The 16,681-nt window shown below is 44.4% G+C and overlaps 1 protein-coding gene across 2 annotated transcripts in view; it reads right to left on the reverse strand.

Annotated features, from left to right (window-relative positions):
• LOC129863688 (protein sidekick-2-like) overlaps window positions 1–16,681 on the reverse strand; it is a 221,182-nt gene that overhangs the window by 39,890 nt on the left and 164,611 nt on the right. For both annotated transcript variants that reach the window (XM_055935861.1, XM_055935854.1), the window contains exons 33-42: window positions 13,937–13,993; window positions 12,567–12,668; window positions 11,560–11,675; window positions 11,181–11,367; window positions 9,978–10,115; window positions 9,325–9,483; window positions 8,755–8,880; window positions 7,120–7,284; window positions 6,725–6,865; window positions 3,186–3,324 (exon numbers count right to left, since the gene is read on the reverse strand). In XM_055935861.1, the coding sequence (XP_055791836.1) occupies window positions 3,186–3,324; window positions 6,725–6,865; window positions 7,120–7,284; window positions 8,755–8,880; window positions 9,325–9,483; window positions 9,978–10,115; window positions 11,181–11,367; window positions 11,560–11,675; window positions 12,567–12,668; window positions 13,937–13,993 (1,330 nt within the window). The remainder of the gene's footprint in view (window positions 1–3,185; window positions 3,325–6,724; window positions 6,866–7,119; window positions 7,285–8,754; window positions 8,881–9,324; window positions 9,484–9,977; window positions 10,116–11,180; window positions 11,368–11,559; window positions 11,676–12,566; window positions 12,669–13,936; window positions 13,994–16,681) is intronic.

The following is a 16,681-nucleotide window of genomic DNA, read 5'->3' on the forward strand; positions in this document are numbered from 1 at the left end:
GTAACAAATGGTGTGCTATAGCTTGGAAAATACATACATTTGACTCTGGATGACTACATGATCATGTTCTTGGTGTGGCCATAGCTAGAGGTATGTTCTTGGTGTGGCCATAACTAGAGTTATGTTCTTGGTGTGGCCATAGCTAGAGGCATGTTCTGGTGTGGCCATAGCTAGAGTTATGTTCTTGGTGTGGCCATAGCTAGAGGCATGTTCTTGGTTTGGCCATAGCTAGAGTTATGTTCTTGGTGTGGCCATAACTAGAGTTATGTTCTTGGTGTGGCCATAGCTAGAGGCATGTTCTGGTGTGGCCATAGCTAGAGTTATGTTCTTGGTGTGGCCATAGCTAGAGGCATGTTCTGGTGTAGCCATAGCTAGAGGCATGTTCTGGTGTGGCCATAGCTAGAGGCATGTTCTGGTGTGGCCATAGCTAGAGGCATGTTCTGGTGTGGCCATAGCTAGAGGCATGTTCTGGTGTGGCCATAGCTAGAGGCATGTTCTGGTGTGGCCATAGCTAGAGTTATGTTCTTGGTGTGGCCATAGCTAGAGGCATGTTCTTGGTGTGACCATAGCTAGAGGCATGTTCTTGGTGTGACCATAGCTAGAGTTATGTTCTTGGTGTGGCCATAGCTAGAGGCATGTTCTTGGTGTGGCCATAGCTAGAGGCATGTTCTTGGTGTGGCCATAGCTAGAGGCATGTTCTTGGTGTGGCCATAGCTAGAGGCATGTTCTTGGTGTGGCCATAGCTAGAGGCATGTTCTTGGTGTGGCCATAGCTAGAGGCATGTTCTGGTGTGGCCATAGCTAGAGACATGTTCTTGGTGTGGCCATAGCTAGAGGCATGTTCTTGGTGTGGTCATGGCTAGAGACATGTTCTTGGTGTTGCCATAGTTAGAGGCATGTTCTTGGTGTGGCCATAGCTAGAGGCATGTTCTTGGTGTGGCCATAGCTAGAGGCATGTTCTTGGTGTGGCCATAGCTAGAGGCATGTTCTTGGTGTGGCCATGGCTAGAGACATGTTCTTGGTGTTGCCATAGCTAGAGGCATGTTCTTGGTGTGGCCATAGCTAGAGGCATGTTCTTGGTGTGGCAATAGCTAGAGGCATGTTCTTGGTGTGGCCATAGCTAGAGGCATGTTCTTGGTGTGGCCATAGCTAGAGACATGTTCTTGGTGTGGCCATAGCTAGAGGCATGTTCTTGGTGTGGCCATAGCTAGAGACATGTTCTTGGTGTGGCCATAGCTAGAGGCATGTTCTTGGTGTGGCCAAAGCTAGAGGCATGTTCTGGTGTGGCCATAGCTAGAGGCATGTTCTTGGTGTTGCCATAGCTAGAGACATGTTCTTGGTGTTGCCATAGCTAGAGGCATGTTCTTGGTGTTGCCATAGCTAGAGGCAGGTTCTTGGTGTGGCCATAGCTAGAGGCTTGTTCTTGGTGTGGCCATAGCTAGAGGCATGTTCTTGGTGTGGCCATAGCTAGAGACATGTTCTTGGTGTGGCCATAGCTAGAGGCATGTTCTTGGTGTGGCCATAGCTAGAGGAATGTTCTTGGTGTGGCCATAGCTAGAGACATGTTCTTGGTGTGGCCATAGCTAGAGGCATGTTCTCGGTGTGAGCATAGCTAGAGGCATGTTCTTGGTGTGGCCATAGCTAGAGGCATGTTCTTGGTATGGCCATAGCTAGAGACATGTTCTTGGTGTTGCCATAGCTAGAGACATGTTCTTGGTGTGGCCATGGCTAGAGGCATGTTCTTGGTGTGGCCATAGCTAGAGGCATGTTCTTGGTGTGGCCATAGCTAGAGACATGTTCTTGGTGTGGCCATAGCTAGAGACATGTTCTAGGTGTGGCCATAGCTAGAGACATGTTCTTGGTGTTGCCATAGCTAGAGACATGTTCTTGGTGTGGCCATAGCTAGAGGCATGTTCTTGGTGTGGTCAAAGCTAGAGGCATGTTCTGGTGTGGCCATAGCTAGAGGCATGTTCTTGGTGTTGCCAATGCTAGAGACATGTTCTTGGTGTGGCCATAGCTAGAGGCATGTTCTTGGTGTGGCCATAGCTAGAGACATGTTCTTGGTGTGGCCATAGCTAGAGACATGTTCTTGGTGTGGCCATAGCTAGAGGCATGTTCTTGGTGTGGCCAAAGCTAGAGGCATGTTCTGGTGTGGCCATAGCTAGTGACATGTTATTGGTGTGGCCATAGCTAGAGGCATGTTCTTGGTGTGGCCATGGCTAGAGACATGTTCTTGGTGTTGCCATAGCTAGAGGCATGTTCTTGGTGTGGCCATAGCTAGAGGCATTTTCTTGGTGTGGCCATAGCTAGAGGCATGTTCTTGGTGTGGCCATAGCTAGAGACATGTTCTTGGTGTGGCCATAGCTAGAGACATGTTCTTGGTGTGGCCATAGCTAGAGACATGTTCTTGGTGTTGCCATAGCTAGAGGCATGTTCTTGGTGTGGCCATAGCTAGAGGCATTTTCTTGGTGTGGCCATAGCTAGAGGCATGTTCTTGGTGTGGCCATAGCTAGAGGCATGTTCTGGTGTGGCCATAGCTAGAGGCATGTTCTTGGTGTAGCCATGGCTAGAGACATGTTCTTGGTGTGGCCATAGCTAGAGACATGTTCTTGGTGTGGCCATAGCTAGAGACATGTTCTTGGTGTGGCCATAGCTAGAGACATGTTCTTGGTGTTGCCATAGCTAGAGGCATGTTCTTGGTGTGGCCATAGCTAGAGGCATTTTCTTGGTGTGGCCATAGCTAGAGGCATGTTCTTGGTGTGGCCATAGCTAGAGGCATGTTCTGGTGTGGCCATAGCTAGAGGCATGTTCTTGGTGTAGCCATGGCTAGAGACATGTTCTTGGTGTGGCCATAGCTAGAGGCATGTTCTAGGTGTGGCCATAGCTAGAGACATGTTCTTGGTGCGGCCATAGCTAGAGGCATGTTCTTGGTGTGGCCATAGCTAGAGACATGTTCTTGGTGTGGCCATAGCTAGAGGCATGTTCTTGGTGTGGCCATAGCTAGAGGCATGTTCTTGGTGTGGCCATAGCTAGAGACATGTTCTTGGTGTTGCCATAGCTAGAGGCATGTTCTTGGTGTGGCCATAGCTAGAGGCATGTTCTTGGTGTGGCCATAACTAGAGACATGTTCTTGGTGTGGCCATAACTAGAGACATGTTCTTGGTGTGGCCATGTCTGGTTACTGACCTGGTATAGACACCGTTCTTACGACAGAAGGAGTTCTTGACGGACAGCCGTCGGTTGTTGAGTTCCAGGGCGGGGAAGCGTCCCTCGTCCAGGCTGACCATATCTCCATGGGTCAGGGCATTACAGTTGGAGTTGTTCCCTGATGAACACACATAGGGAGACACTGTGACTACAGGCCAGAGGGACGGACGGACAGGCAGGTGGGGGTTAGTGATGCTGTATGTCACGTATCCCACTCTTGTACTGTTACTACTGTATGGCTGTGCCCCAAATGGCTCCATATTCCCTATATAGGCCCTTGTCAAAAGTAGTGCACCACATAGGGAATAGGGTGCCATTTTGCATGTACACTATGAGTTGTATAGAAACACTATGGATGAATCATGGATGGATGTTTTTCATAATATTATGTTATGTACTCTACCACTACTAATGTCACTACTGAGTTCTATAGAAACTAGAGGAGTGACTGGAATGATTCCAGAATGATGTCATCACAAGTATATTAGGCGATTGAAGCCAGGCATCTAAATACTGATTATAGATTCCACAATATTCAACAACAACACAGCCTTTAAACCTAAACTAAAACCCACAAAGTCTAGGTCAATAGCCTTATCAGCTGATGTTGATGTAAAGATGCTGATTTAAAACTGATTTGTGTTGTTACTTCTCTGACCTCTGACCTACCTCTTCTTAGTGAGAGCTTTGATCAGCAGACTCTATTGGGCCTGGGTCTACAGTATGATAATATATTCCCTGCCTATGAGTGAAGTAGGATTCTACGAGAAGGCAAGGGTCCAAACATCAACTACCCCCCTGATATACCAGGCCCCTCCAAAGACATCTGGGAGCGAAGCTGTCATTATGCAAATAGTCACTCTATTTGCAGTCACACTAACAAGCTGATCTGTTGGGGATGGGGGCGCTGTTTAGACTATTTATGCTAATTTGGTAATTTTTGAAACGGCTTCCCACAAAATCCTTGATCGTACAATATGCATTTTATTATTATTATTGGATAGAAAACAGTTTATAGTTTCTATAGGAGTTGAAATTTTGTCTCTAAGTGGAACAGAGCCCATTCTACAGCAATTTCCCTGACATGGAGTCAGATTTGAGAAATGTTGGCCACTCTTCTGAAGTCAGTTAAAAGGGCACTGATGTTGCTATGACTATACGGACACTTCTTACGTCTTCCCCTGGATGCCTTTACGTGATGACGATTCCAATGGGGTCGATTGCGCGTTCACAGGCCCCACAAATGAAAAAACCCTGAAGCTAGTCATTCTTTTGGAGCTGCGTCATGCGCCTAGAGGACACCGGCCCGCTCCTGTTCCAAGCGTTAGTTTAGCCTGTTATATTTCTCCGGTCATCTTTTCACTCGTTATAGGAGTTAAAAATATCATAAGGTAGTTAATTTAAAGCGTTTTATAGCAATTTATATCCGTTTAGTGCGATTTTGGGACATTTATTTTTGCAACGATGTGAAAAGTTGGGCACGCTTTTCAGTTCATCCCGAACGCAGTTGACATTTCCACATGGCAAGAGGACAGCTTTCCACCAAAAGACGATTTCTCCCAAGAAAGGATCCTTTGCCCAAGATACTGATGGAAGAACAGCTCAAGGTAGGACATTTTTATTATGATAAATCGTGTTTCTGTCGAAACATTTTAGTGGCTTAGGACGCCATGTTTTTTGACGTAGCTTCGCTTGGCGCAAACTGTATTGAAAAGTAAGGATAAATTAAAAAATGTAATAACGCAATTGTATTAAGAATTAAATTGTCTATCAATCCCTGTCCACCCTATATTTTTTAGTCACGTTTATGAGTATTTATGTATAAGAGTAGATCACTGTCTAAGTGGCGCAAGGACTTTTTCTTTACCAGCTTGTCTACATTTCACATTGTCTAACCATGATTTTGGTGGCTAAATATAAACATTTTCGATCAAACTGTATATGCATGTTGTAATGTGATGTTACAGGAGTGTCATCGGAAGAATTCTGAGAAGGTTAGTGAAAAAATTAATATCTTTTGGCGATGTTGACTTTTATCGCTCACTTTGGCTAGAATCAATGCTGGGCTGCTAATTGCTATGTGCTAAGCTAATATAACGATTTATTGTGTTTTCGCTGTAAGACACTTAGAAAATCTGAAATATTGTCTGTATTCACAGGATCTGTGTCTTTCGATTCGTGTATGCTGTGTATTTTTACGAAATGTTTGATGATTAGTAGTTAGGTAAACACGTTGCTCATTGTAATTATTCTAGTCCATTTGTGACGGTGGGTGCAATTGTAAACTATGCCATCTACCTGAAATATGCACTTTTTTCTAACAAAACCTATCCCATACCATAAATATGTTATCAGACTGTCATCTAATGAGTTTTTTTGTTGGTTAGGGGCTATAAATATCTTAGTTTAGCCGAATTGGTGATGGCTACTGGTGTTGGTGTTGGTAAATAAAAGATGGTGGATTATGCTAATGTATTTTTAGGTAATAGATGTACATCTTTACATATTGTGTCTTCCCTGTAAAACATTTTAAAAATCGGAAATGTTGACTGGATTCACAAGATCTGTGTCTTTCATTAGCTGTATTGGACTTTAATGTGTGAAAGTTAAATATTTTAAAAAAATATTTTTTTTGAATTTCGCGGCACTGGTTTTTCAGTGGGGGGGGGGGGGGGGTGTGCCGCTAGCGCCACGCTGATCCTAGACAGGTTAACTAGGACTGGTCCAGTATTCCATGAGGGGGTTACAGGGGGTCTGTGAGAGTATCTTTGTGTGAGAGAGCAGAGAAGAAAAGGAAGCGAGAGAGAAGGGAAGAAAGGACCTCTTGTGTTTCGTCTGTCAGTCAGAAACATGGGCAGTGACCCGCGGGATGCCCTACCCTGGCAGGATTGCCCGTGAACCAGACTGGCACTGACAGTGCCACACAGCAGAGATAAGTGTTGAGCCAGAGGAAATACCTGCTGATTTCAGAGAGGAGCAGACAAGATACTGTAGGCCTTCTACTATACTCTGCTATACTCCTCCTCTACTATACTCCCCCATCTGCTATACTCCCCCTCTGCTATACTCCCCCCCTGCTATACACCCCCTCTGCTATACACCCCCTCTGCTATACACCCCCTCTGCTATACTCCCCTCTGCTATCCCCCCTCTGCTATCCCCCCCTCTGCTATACTCCCCCTCTGCTATACTCCTCCTCTGCTATACTCCCCCTCTGCTATACTCCCCCTCTGCTATACTCCCCTCTGCTATACTCCCCCTCTGCTATACTCCCCCTCTGCTATACTCCCCCTCTGCTATACTCCCCCTCTGCTATACTCCCCCTCTGCTATACTCCCCCTCTGCTATACTCGCCCTCTATAGATCTCTCTATCCTTTCCCCTCTTTCCTCTCCCTATCACTCACTCTCCCTCCCTCCCTCCCTCTCTCCATACTACCCAAAACCAAACCATAACCATAACAAATAGTTTGTTGCCTAGTAATATCAGGTCAATGACATCTTCGTCTCTACCTCTCACCTGAGTCAGATTTCTTGGCGTACTTCTTGCTCTGTCCTCTGATGATGAGGATGAAGACCAGAAGGAGGATGAAGATAAGACCTACCAGGGCCACCACCACCAAGAACCACCACTCCTCGTAGAATGGCGCCACCTTTTTGGCTGGAGGGGAAGAACACATATAACAAGTGGACTAAACACAGGGACAGGGCAGGGAGCACTGATGCAAAGGGAGCATCTGAAAATGACTGTGGTACATTTGTGTTATACTGATTAGTCTTATATTAACATGAAAACCTTAGGCTCAATGGCTTGTGCGTGTCCCAAATAACACCCCTATGAGCCCTGGCCAGAAGTAGTGTACTAGGGAATAGGGTGACATCTGGGGCATACTGTAGGTATATGAAATAACTCACCAGATATGGAGGCTGAGGGTGGACTAGGAGACCCGTAGCCATAGTCGTTCACGCCAATAACCCGGAAGTCATAACTAACCCCTTGCTTCAGAATGTCCATGTTGAAGGCGTATGACATCACTTCCTTTGGGATGTCCTTGATCAAGATATCCCACAAGCCCTCATCTGTTGGCAGAGTAGAAGAAGTAGAATGTATTTCAATGAGTAGTAATCAGACATGACAAAACATAGTGGTAAAGCAGACTCATTGATATAAAAGCTTATTTAAAAGCCTATGGTATGAAAACAATATGACAATGTCCAAGGTAACTCATACCACATACACATTATGCAAGTTATATATTCTACAACTTCCATATGGGGCTTTCTGGTCTTTGAGAGGTACAAAAACTGATCTAAAACATGGGTAGGTATGATTCACAAGAGGGACCATTATGGGATGTTTCATGTTTGCTTTTGCAATGGCTGCCAGAATCCATAAGGGCTAAGTGCTAATAACCATAAATATCATTTGGAGTTTTACAGCGTTCATGGAGTGCTCAAGAACATCAGCCAACACCAGAGTTTATGTAACGTTTATGTCAGTAGTGAAGAAGTGAAGATATGAAGGATCAATTGAATGTGTAGAAACGCCAGCAGTTTTCCCTGACTATGACAGACTGTGCACTAGTAACAAGAAGAGCTGACTAGTCCTACTGATGTGGTTAGGGGCAGGGTCACTTGGACAGTGGCAGGATATTAGGATAAGACAGAGGGTCAGGGGGGTTGGGGTTTAGGGGTATGTGTTTGTGGCATCCTAATCATCCTCTAAGGCCCCCAAACTCATCTCTGCTCCTCCAAGCCAGTTCCACTGTTTTTTTCCCATTGTTCCCCTCTAGGCAGGGACTGATTTAGACCTGGGACACAAGGAGTGTGAAATTAAGTATCAGGTAGAACAGAAAACCATAAGGTTGAATAGCCCTGCTTTAGGGAGATCATTGTAATCCATACGCAGCTAAGCCTCTGCTGCCTAAAGGGGTTTCCCACCATGTCAGTCAGTCCCATACTCTCAACATCTGGGGCTTAGTGCCCCCAAATGATAGTGAAATCCATCCCTCCCTCCCTCTGTGCCTCCCTCCCTACATCCATCATCCATTTTTTCCCTCTGTACGGCTGTCCCTGTGCACCGATGACGTGGACGTCGATTATGGCAGCCCCCCGCACCTCTGATTCAGAGGGGTTGGGTTAAATGCAGAAGATACATTTCAGTTGAATGCATTCAGTTGTGCAACTGTCAAGGTATCCCCTTTCCCCCCTTTCCCAGTCACAGATGAAACGTGATACAACGTCTCAAGCTCTGCTGCACCTCAATCAGTACTCCATTAAAAGAATAGAGAGTGAGCATCACCATCTGTGGAAACACATTGACACTCTATTCTTAGACAGATTATTCCTGGCGAAGCAAGTATCAGGCCCGGGCTAAGAGATTGCATGATTGGAAAGAATGTAAACTGTGAATCAATCTGGGAGTGTGCAGTATGTGAACCAGGACAGGGTTCACTGAAGATGCACTGCTGAGGCTCTTAGTTCCACTAGAAGCTAAAAGGAATAAGTCAAGCAGTGGTGTCCAGTGTGTGACGTGTTGAGTGTATATACCTGAAGGTCTGGCCTCGATGACGTAGCGTGTGATAGGCGACCTCCCGGGGTCACCGTTGGACCAGTGGATGGTAAGAGCTGAGCCGTACCGGGAGATGAAAGGCTCTCCAGGGGGCCCCGGGGCTCCTGCGTGGGGTCAACGGTTAGAGAAAGGTTTGAGGGTCAGGCAGCCTCAATATACTTTCAAAAATATTATGGCGCATTCAGGGCCTAATCTTAAATTGAGACCAGCACACTCTGACATTTGTAAATCATGCATTGATGTTAATTGAAGATTTGCACAGAATGTTGAGCTAAGTGGGGCAGCAGGTAACCTTGTGGTTAGAGCGTTGGGCCAGTTACCGAATGGTTGCTAGATCGAGTCACCGAGCTGACAAGGTAAAAATCTGTTGTTCTGCCTCTGAACAAGGCAGTTAACCCAATGTTCCTAGGCCGTCATTGGCCGTCATTGTAAATAAGAATTTGTTCTTAACTGACTTGCCTAGTTAAATACATTTAAAAAAAGGGGGCATATTGCAAGTTAGAATTTGGGCCTCAGTGAACTATAAAGACAGCCAAAGATAGACAAACCTTCCCCAGGCCCCATGGTGATGTTAGCCTCCACCTCAGGCCCGTATGTGAACGTCTTGGCCCGGATCCGGAAGTTGTAGGTCACCCCATCAGCCAGGTCCTTGATCTTCATCCAGAACGGGGCCCCTTTGACGTCCACCGTCACTATCTTACTGACGCCTGGGGGGGAGGGGGAGTGAAGACAGTCGGCACAGGCCACGGAAGATTCTAGACAAACACACCACATTTAAAATGGGGCTAATACCCAGGGAATGGATTGGAACAACATGAAACACACACACACACTGACATAGGCACAGTCCAACAGTTGTTGGGACATACATGGGAAATTATTGAAAAGGGTTAACATAGTAACATTATCAAATGATTCAGCATGTCATTTGGTGTCAACAAACGAAATGAAGGCCACCACTCATTCAGTAATGAAAAAATGTAGTTTTCAATGTAGTTATTAAGTTATTTGGATCGTTGATGTTTAGCCACAAACAGTGAGATTGAGCTCGTGTCCCAAATGACAATCTACTCCCTATATAGGTCAAAAATAGTGCACTACATAGGAAATGGGGTGTCATTTGGGATGCATATTCAGAAATGTGCATTCATTGTGAATTGTCAGATGTGAGATGTGGGACATGACGAGGTGGGTGTCTTACCGTCAACAGGGGTGCAGGGCTCGTAGACCAGCCGGTAGCCCTCCAGGATGCCGTTGGGGTAGGTAGGCTCGCCCCAGGACACGTTGACCGACGTGGTGGTCAGCTCACTGAAGTGGATGAAGCTGGGAGCGCTGGGGGCTGGAGTTCAAAGGACACACAGGTCAGAGGTTAGGGGTCAAATGTTAAGGGTTAGGGGCCATAGACAGTAGTGCTACATCTTGGATTGGGTACTTTGACAGCCTTTTTATGATGGCCTCAGAACACAGGACAATTTGAGTTATGATTTCTATTTTGAAGATTGGAAAGACATTGCAAAAACTATTTAGGATATGTTGTTTGTTTTTAGTCATTTTCTATTCCCATGACAGCCATCATATCATCAGGTTCCAGTGCCTATAGGCTACAGTGCCATAGACGAGCTTGTGACACTAACACAGTACAGCTAACACAGCTCTCATTGTGTGATGAGCCTCCTGCTACCAGTCCTGTGCATCTCTTCTCCTCAACACGCTTGTCACCTGCTTCCGTCTTTTCCACCAAAAAGGCTAGTGCCCTCTGTATCTACCATCCCCTTACACCCCTCCACTCCCTCTTGAGATATCAAACACAGAAAACTGCAAACATTTTCCTTTTTACGAGGGGATTGGATGAAACACACATTTCTACAGTGACTGTTCAGAAGGGAGGGAGGAAGACCATTGGAGGGGAAAACTATCTGGCGACTGTCTTCTGTTGCTATTTAGAACACTGAGCCAGAGACAAAGCATTTCCAAGAAACCACAGGAAGGAGCTTGGAGAAAAAAATGACTTTTAGCCTCTAAACATTTTCATACCATCTTATATCAAACAAGACTGCCCAGGGAACCAGCGGATGAGTCAAGAGACTGAAAGAGGTAATAGAAAGGGAACTGATGTTTATGCTGTGTGGTTTCTAACATTCCTGGCTTGGCATGCTGACAGCAACAATTAGGTGCATTGTATAAAAGCTCACATATAGAAACCCCTGGATGGTTTGTGGGAGTTGGAGGAGGAATTTGAGTCAATAGAATTGCTTTCTTTTCATTTTAAGATAGACAGCTCCTGTGTGTGTGTGTGTGTGTGTGTGTGTGTGTGTGTGTGTGTGTGTGTGTGTGTGTGTGTGTGTGTGTGTGTGTGTGTGTGTGTGTGTGTGTGTGTGTGTGTGTGTCTGTGTGCCTCCCTTACCAGCCTGTTGTGTACGGCCCCTGGTTGGGGGGCTTCGGGGCCCGTCCCCTGCTGCGTTGAAGAGGGCCACACTGATCATGTAGGTGGTGTATCCAGTCAGGTTCTTCAGCTTGACCCCTCCCTCTGGCAAGAACAGGGTGCGCAGTCTCTCCGTCTCATTCTTGCGCTGGATCTCCCAGAAGTACACCTGGAGGGAGAAGGAGGAGATATGGAGAACATACACATCTTATCCCACAGCAAAGATGGCCTTTAAATCCCACTGGGATTAAAGAGAAGCAAACATGTGTAACTGCCATTACATTTGAATGACTTCGATTGGAATTATTTAAATGATAAGAATTCTATGGTAACTCCATCCTTGTGAAACCCTCCTCTTCACCTTGTATCCCTGGATGTCTCCGTTCTGAGTGTCCAATGGAGGAGGCTCCCACGTCACGTCCAGCTGGGTGGCCGTTGCTGATTGGATGACCACGTTCTGAGGTGGGGCGGTGGGTACTGTGAAAAAATAAAGATGAAAAATCAAGCAAGAAACAACATTAAAAACAGAATAGATTTCAGTGAAACCCTTTTCAGTGTTTTTTTTGCCTCACTGTTCCTGGAAGCACTTCAACACTATTGTCTATCTGCCTGTGTGTGGACTGGTAGCTGTTTGGCTGAGAACAGGGAAAACCATCCTCACTGTACACTCCCAGGCTTTCACAGTCAAAGACATGGGGAGTTAAGAAAAGTGAATGCATCCTGAAACCTGAATGAACTTAATGGTACATATTCAATAGATGTTTGCCAAAATCAGCTTGACAAGCAGAATAATCCCCCTGCCTTCAGGGAGGACAGATAGTCTATAGTTCTACTGTTCAGGGAGGTCAGATAGTCTATAGTTCTACTGTTCAGAGAGGTCAGATAGTCTATAGTTCTACTGTTCAGGGAGGTCAGATAGTCTATAGTTCTACTGTTCAGGGAGGTCAGATAGTCTATAGTTCTACTGTTCAGAGAGGTCAGATAGTCTATAGTTCTACTGTTCAGGGAGGTCAGATAGTCTATAGTTCTACTGTTCAAGGAGGTCAGATAGTCTATAGTTCTACTGTTCAGGGAGGTCAGATAGTCTATAGTTCTACTGTTCAGGGAGGTCAGATACTCTATAGTTCTACTGTTCAGGTCCTCCGTTGTTTGTTTTTAGGTGATGATTGAAATGACAAGAAAAGCAGAGAGAAAGAGAGAGAGAGATTGTGTGTGTGTGTGTGTGTGTGTGTGTGTGTGTGTGTGTGTGTGTGTGTGTGTGTGTGTGTGTGTGTGTGTGTGTGTGTGTGTGTGTGTGTGTGTGTGTGTGTGTGTGTGTGTGTGTGTGTGTGTGTGTGTGTAACCTCACTCCCTCACTCTGCGACTTACCTGCCTCTCCTACAAACACTTCCTGTGGTGTGCTGGTTGGTCCCTCCCCCACAGCGTTATACACACTCATCCTGATCTCATAGCGCTTGTGTTTGCTCAGGTCTGGGGAACAAGGAACAACACTGACATTAACCAACAACCCAGCACAATATTTCATTTCACTTTTATTTAACCAGAAAGGACCCTTGAGGTTAGAAAACTATTTTGTGGGGGCGACCAATACATGCCAGAAAAAACATTTGTTGATTTTGTTCAAATACATGTCGTATGCAGCAGTTAGAGTCTATCCAAGGATGTAATTGAGTTGTTATTGCGTACTGGAAAGCAATACCCTGAAATATGTGACCGTCTGGTTTTGTGCTGCTTAACAAAACAAATACAAGTTCATGAGCTCATGAAACTTGGAATGGACAAGCAAATCTACCAGCTATTCCTATTGAAAATACAATCCAACCACATAGACAGAGCGTCTTTAAATCAGGGCTCACGTAGTGGTCTGTTTGAGCACACTGTCAGAACAGACAAACAAAGCATGTGGCACCGACTCCATTGGACTTAGTTTCACTCTCCATTTCCTCATGACTCCAACTCAAGGCAGCTGACTGTATCATATACATTTCCTCATGACTCCAACTCAAGGCAGCTGACTGTATCATATACATTTCCTCATGACTCCAACTCAAGGCAGCTGACTGTATCATATACATTTCCTCATGACTCCAACTCAAGGCAGCTGACTGTATCATATACATTTCCTCATGACTCCAACTCAAGGCAGCTGACTGTATCATATACATTTCCTCATGACTCCAACTCAAGGCAGCTGACTGTATCATATACATTTCCTCATGACTCCAACTCAAGGCAGCTGACTGTATCATATACATGGCTACAGATAACACACTGAGTAACTTATTTCTGCTTTATGACGAAATTGTGTGTGGTGTGGTGTGAATGTGTATGAGTGTGTCTACCAGCACTAGGGCACTGTGCTGTTCAGTATGTGTTTCATCAGCAGTGAGACAGACTGTCTTTCATCAGCAGTGAGACAGCCTGTGTTTCATCAGCAGTGAGAAAGACCGTGTTTCATCAGCAGTGAGAAAGACCGTGTTTCATTAGCAGTGAGACAGCCTGTGTTTCATCAGCAGTGAGACAGCCTGTGTTTCATCAGCAGTGAGACAGACTGTTTCATCAGCAGTGAGACAGACTGTTTCATCAGCAGTGAGACAGACTGTTTCATCAGCAGTGAGACAGACTGTGTTTCATCAGCAGTGAGACAGACTGTGTGAGACAGTGTGTGAGACAGACTGTGTGAGACAGAGTGTGTGAGACAGAGTGTGTGAGACGCAGGCAGGCCTGTGAGGACTTACTATCCAGCTCATACTGGGTGAGAGAGGACTCGCTCAGGTTTCTCACGCTGTAGGGGGCTGTGAGGGTGATGGGTCAAACATGAATAGGAGAGAGAGGGCAGTCAGAAGAGAGAGGGGGGTAGAGAAGAGACATGTTATTTTGTTAGTGTGGTACCGCAGTGCCAAGTATAGGTCCAAAAGACTACTTAACAGCTTCTTCCTCCAAGCCATAAGACAGCCAAACAGTTCATCAAATAGTTACCCAGACTATTTGCATTGACATTTTTTAAGCTGCTGCTACTCAGTGTTTATTATCTATGTTTTTATACATACAGACATACATATACACACAAACACATACATTAATATATATTTATATGTGTGTGTGTAACGGTTTTCGTCAGCTGTAGAAGAGTAGTCGGACCAAAGCGCAGCGTGGTAAGTGTTCATGTTTTTTTATTTACACTGAACACAAAACAAAATAACAAGAGAATACATGAAACCGAAACAGTCCTGTAAGGTGCAGCAACACTAAACAGAAAATAACTACCCACAAAACACAAAGAAATACAAAACATAGAAAATGAACATAGAATGCCCACCCAAATCACACCCTGACCAAACCAAAATAGAGACATAAAAAGCTCTCTACGGTCAGGGCGTGACAATTCAGTTGAAGTCGGAAGTTTACATGCACTTAGGTTGTAGTCATTAAAACTAGTTTTTCAACCACTCCACACATTTCTTGTTAACAAAACAATTGTTTACAGACAGATTATTTCACGTATAATTCACTGTATCACAATTCCAGTAGGTCACAAGTTTACATACACTAAGTTGATTGTGCCTTTAAACAGCTTGGAAAATTCCAGAAAATGATGTCATGGCTTTAGAAGCTTCTGACAGGCTAATTGACATCATTTGATTCAATTGGAGGTGTACCTGTGGATGTTTTTCAAGGCCTACCTTCAAACTCAGTGCCTCTTTGCTTGACATCATGGGAAAATCAAAAGAAATCAGCCAAGACCACGGAAAAAAAAGTGTAGACCCCTTACATTACCACATTAATCTGTACAAACAATAGTACATAAGTGTAAACACCATGGGACCACACAATCGTCATACCGCTCAGGAAGGAGACGCATTCTGTCTCCTACAGACGTACTTTGGTGCGAAAAGTGCAAATCAATCCCATAACAACAGCAAAGGACCTTGTGAAGATGCTGGAGGAAACAGGTACAAAAGTATCTATATTCACAGTAAAACGAGTCCTATATCGACATAACCTGACAGGCTGTTCAGCAAGGAAGAAACCACTCCTCCAAAACCGCCATAGAAAAGCCAGACTACGGTTTACAACTGCACTTGGGGAGAAAGATCATACTTTTTGGAGAAAAGTCCTCTGGTCTGATGAAACAAATATAGAACTGTTTGGCCATAATGACCATTGCTATGTTTGGAGGAAAAAAGGGGAGGCTTGCAAGCCGAAGAACACCATCCCAACCGTGAATCACGGGGGTGGCAACATCATGTTGTGGGTGTGCTTTGCTGTAGGAGGGACTGGTGCACTTCACAAAATAGATGAAATCATGAGGGTGGAAAATGATGTGGATATATTGAAGCAACATCTCAAGACATCAGTCAGGAAATTAAAGCTTAGTCGCAAATGGGTCTTCCAAATGGACAATGACCCCAAGCATACTTCCAAAGTTGTGGCAAAATGGCTTAAGGACAACAAAGTCAAGGTATTAAAGTGGCCATCACAAAGCCCTGACCTCAATCATATAATTTTTTGGCAGAACTGAAAAAACGTGTGCGAGGAGGCCTACAAACCTGACTCAGTTACACCAGCTCTGTCAGGAGGAATGGGCCAAAATTCACCCAACTTGTTGTGGGAAGCTTGTGGAAGGCTACCTGAAACGTTTGACCCAAGTTAAAGAATTGAAAGGCAATGCTACCAAATACTAATTGAGTGTATGTAAACTTCTGACCCACTGGGAATGGAATGAAATAAATTAAAGCTGAAATCAGTCATTCTCTCTACCATTATTCTGACATTTCACATTCTTAAAATATAGTGGTGATCCTAACTGACCTAAGACAGGGAATTTTTACTAGGCTTAAATGTCAGGAATTGTGAAAAACTGAGTTTAAATGTATTTGTCTAAGGTGTATGTAATCTTCCGACTTCAACTGTATGTATATACAGTGGGGAGAACAAGTATTTGTTTCTGTACCAAATATTAAGTTCTGCTTTTCTGATGTATCAAATACTTATGTCATGCAATAAAATGCAAATGAATTACTTAAAAATCATACAATGTGATTTTCTGGATTTTTGTTTTAGATTCCGTCTCTCACAGTTGAAGTGTACCTATGATAAAAAATTACAGACCTCTACATGCTTTGTAAGTATGAAAACCTGCAAAATCGGCAGTGTATCAAATACTTGTTCTCCCCACTGTATATATATATACACACAGTGCTTTCGGAAATAATTCAGACCCCTTGACCTTTTCTACATTTTGTTACGTTACAGCCTTATTCTGAAATGGATAAAATATTTTTTCCCCCTCATCAATCCACACACAATACCCCATAATGACAAAGCAAAATTAAAAAAATATATATATTTTTATAATAAAAAGAAAAGGGAAATATCACATTTACAGAGCGTCTGCTAAATGACTTAAATGTAAATGTAAATGTATTCAGACCCTTTACTCAGTACTTTGTTGAATCCCCTTTGGCACTGATTACAGCCTC

This window comes from Salvelinus fontinalis, chromosome 1 (assembly GCF_029448725.1).
Source record: "Salvelinus fontinalis isolate EN_2023a chromosome 1, ASM2944872v1, whole genome shotgun sequence".
In the NCBI taxonomy this organism is placed as follows: domain Eukaryota; kingdom Metazoa; phylum Chordata; class Actinopteri; order Salmoniformes; family Salmonidae; genus Salvelinus; species Salvelinus fontinalis.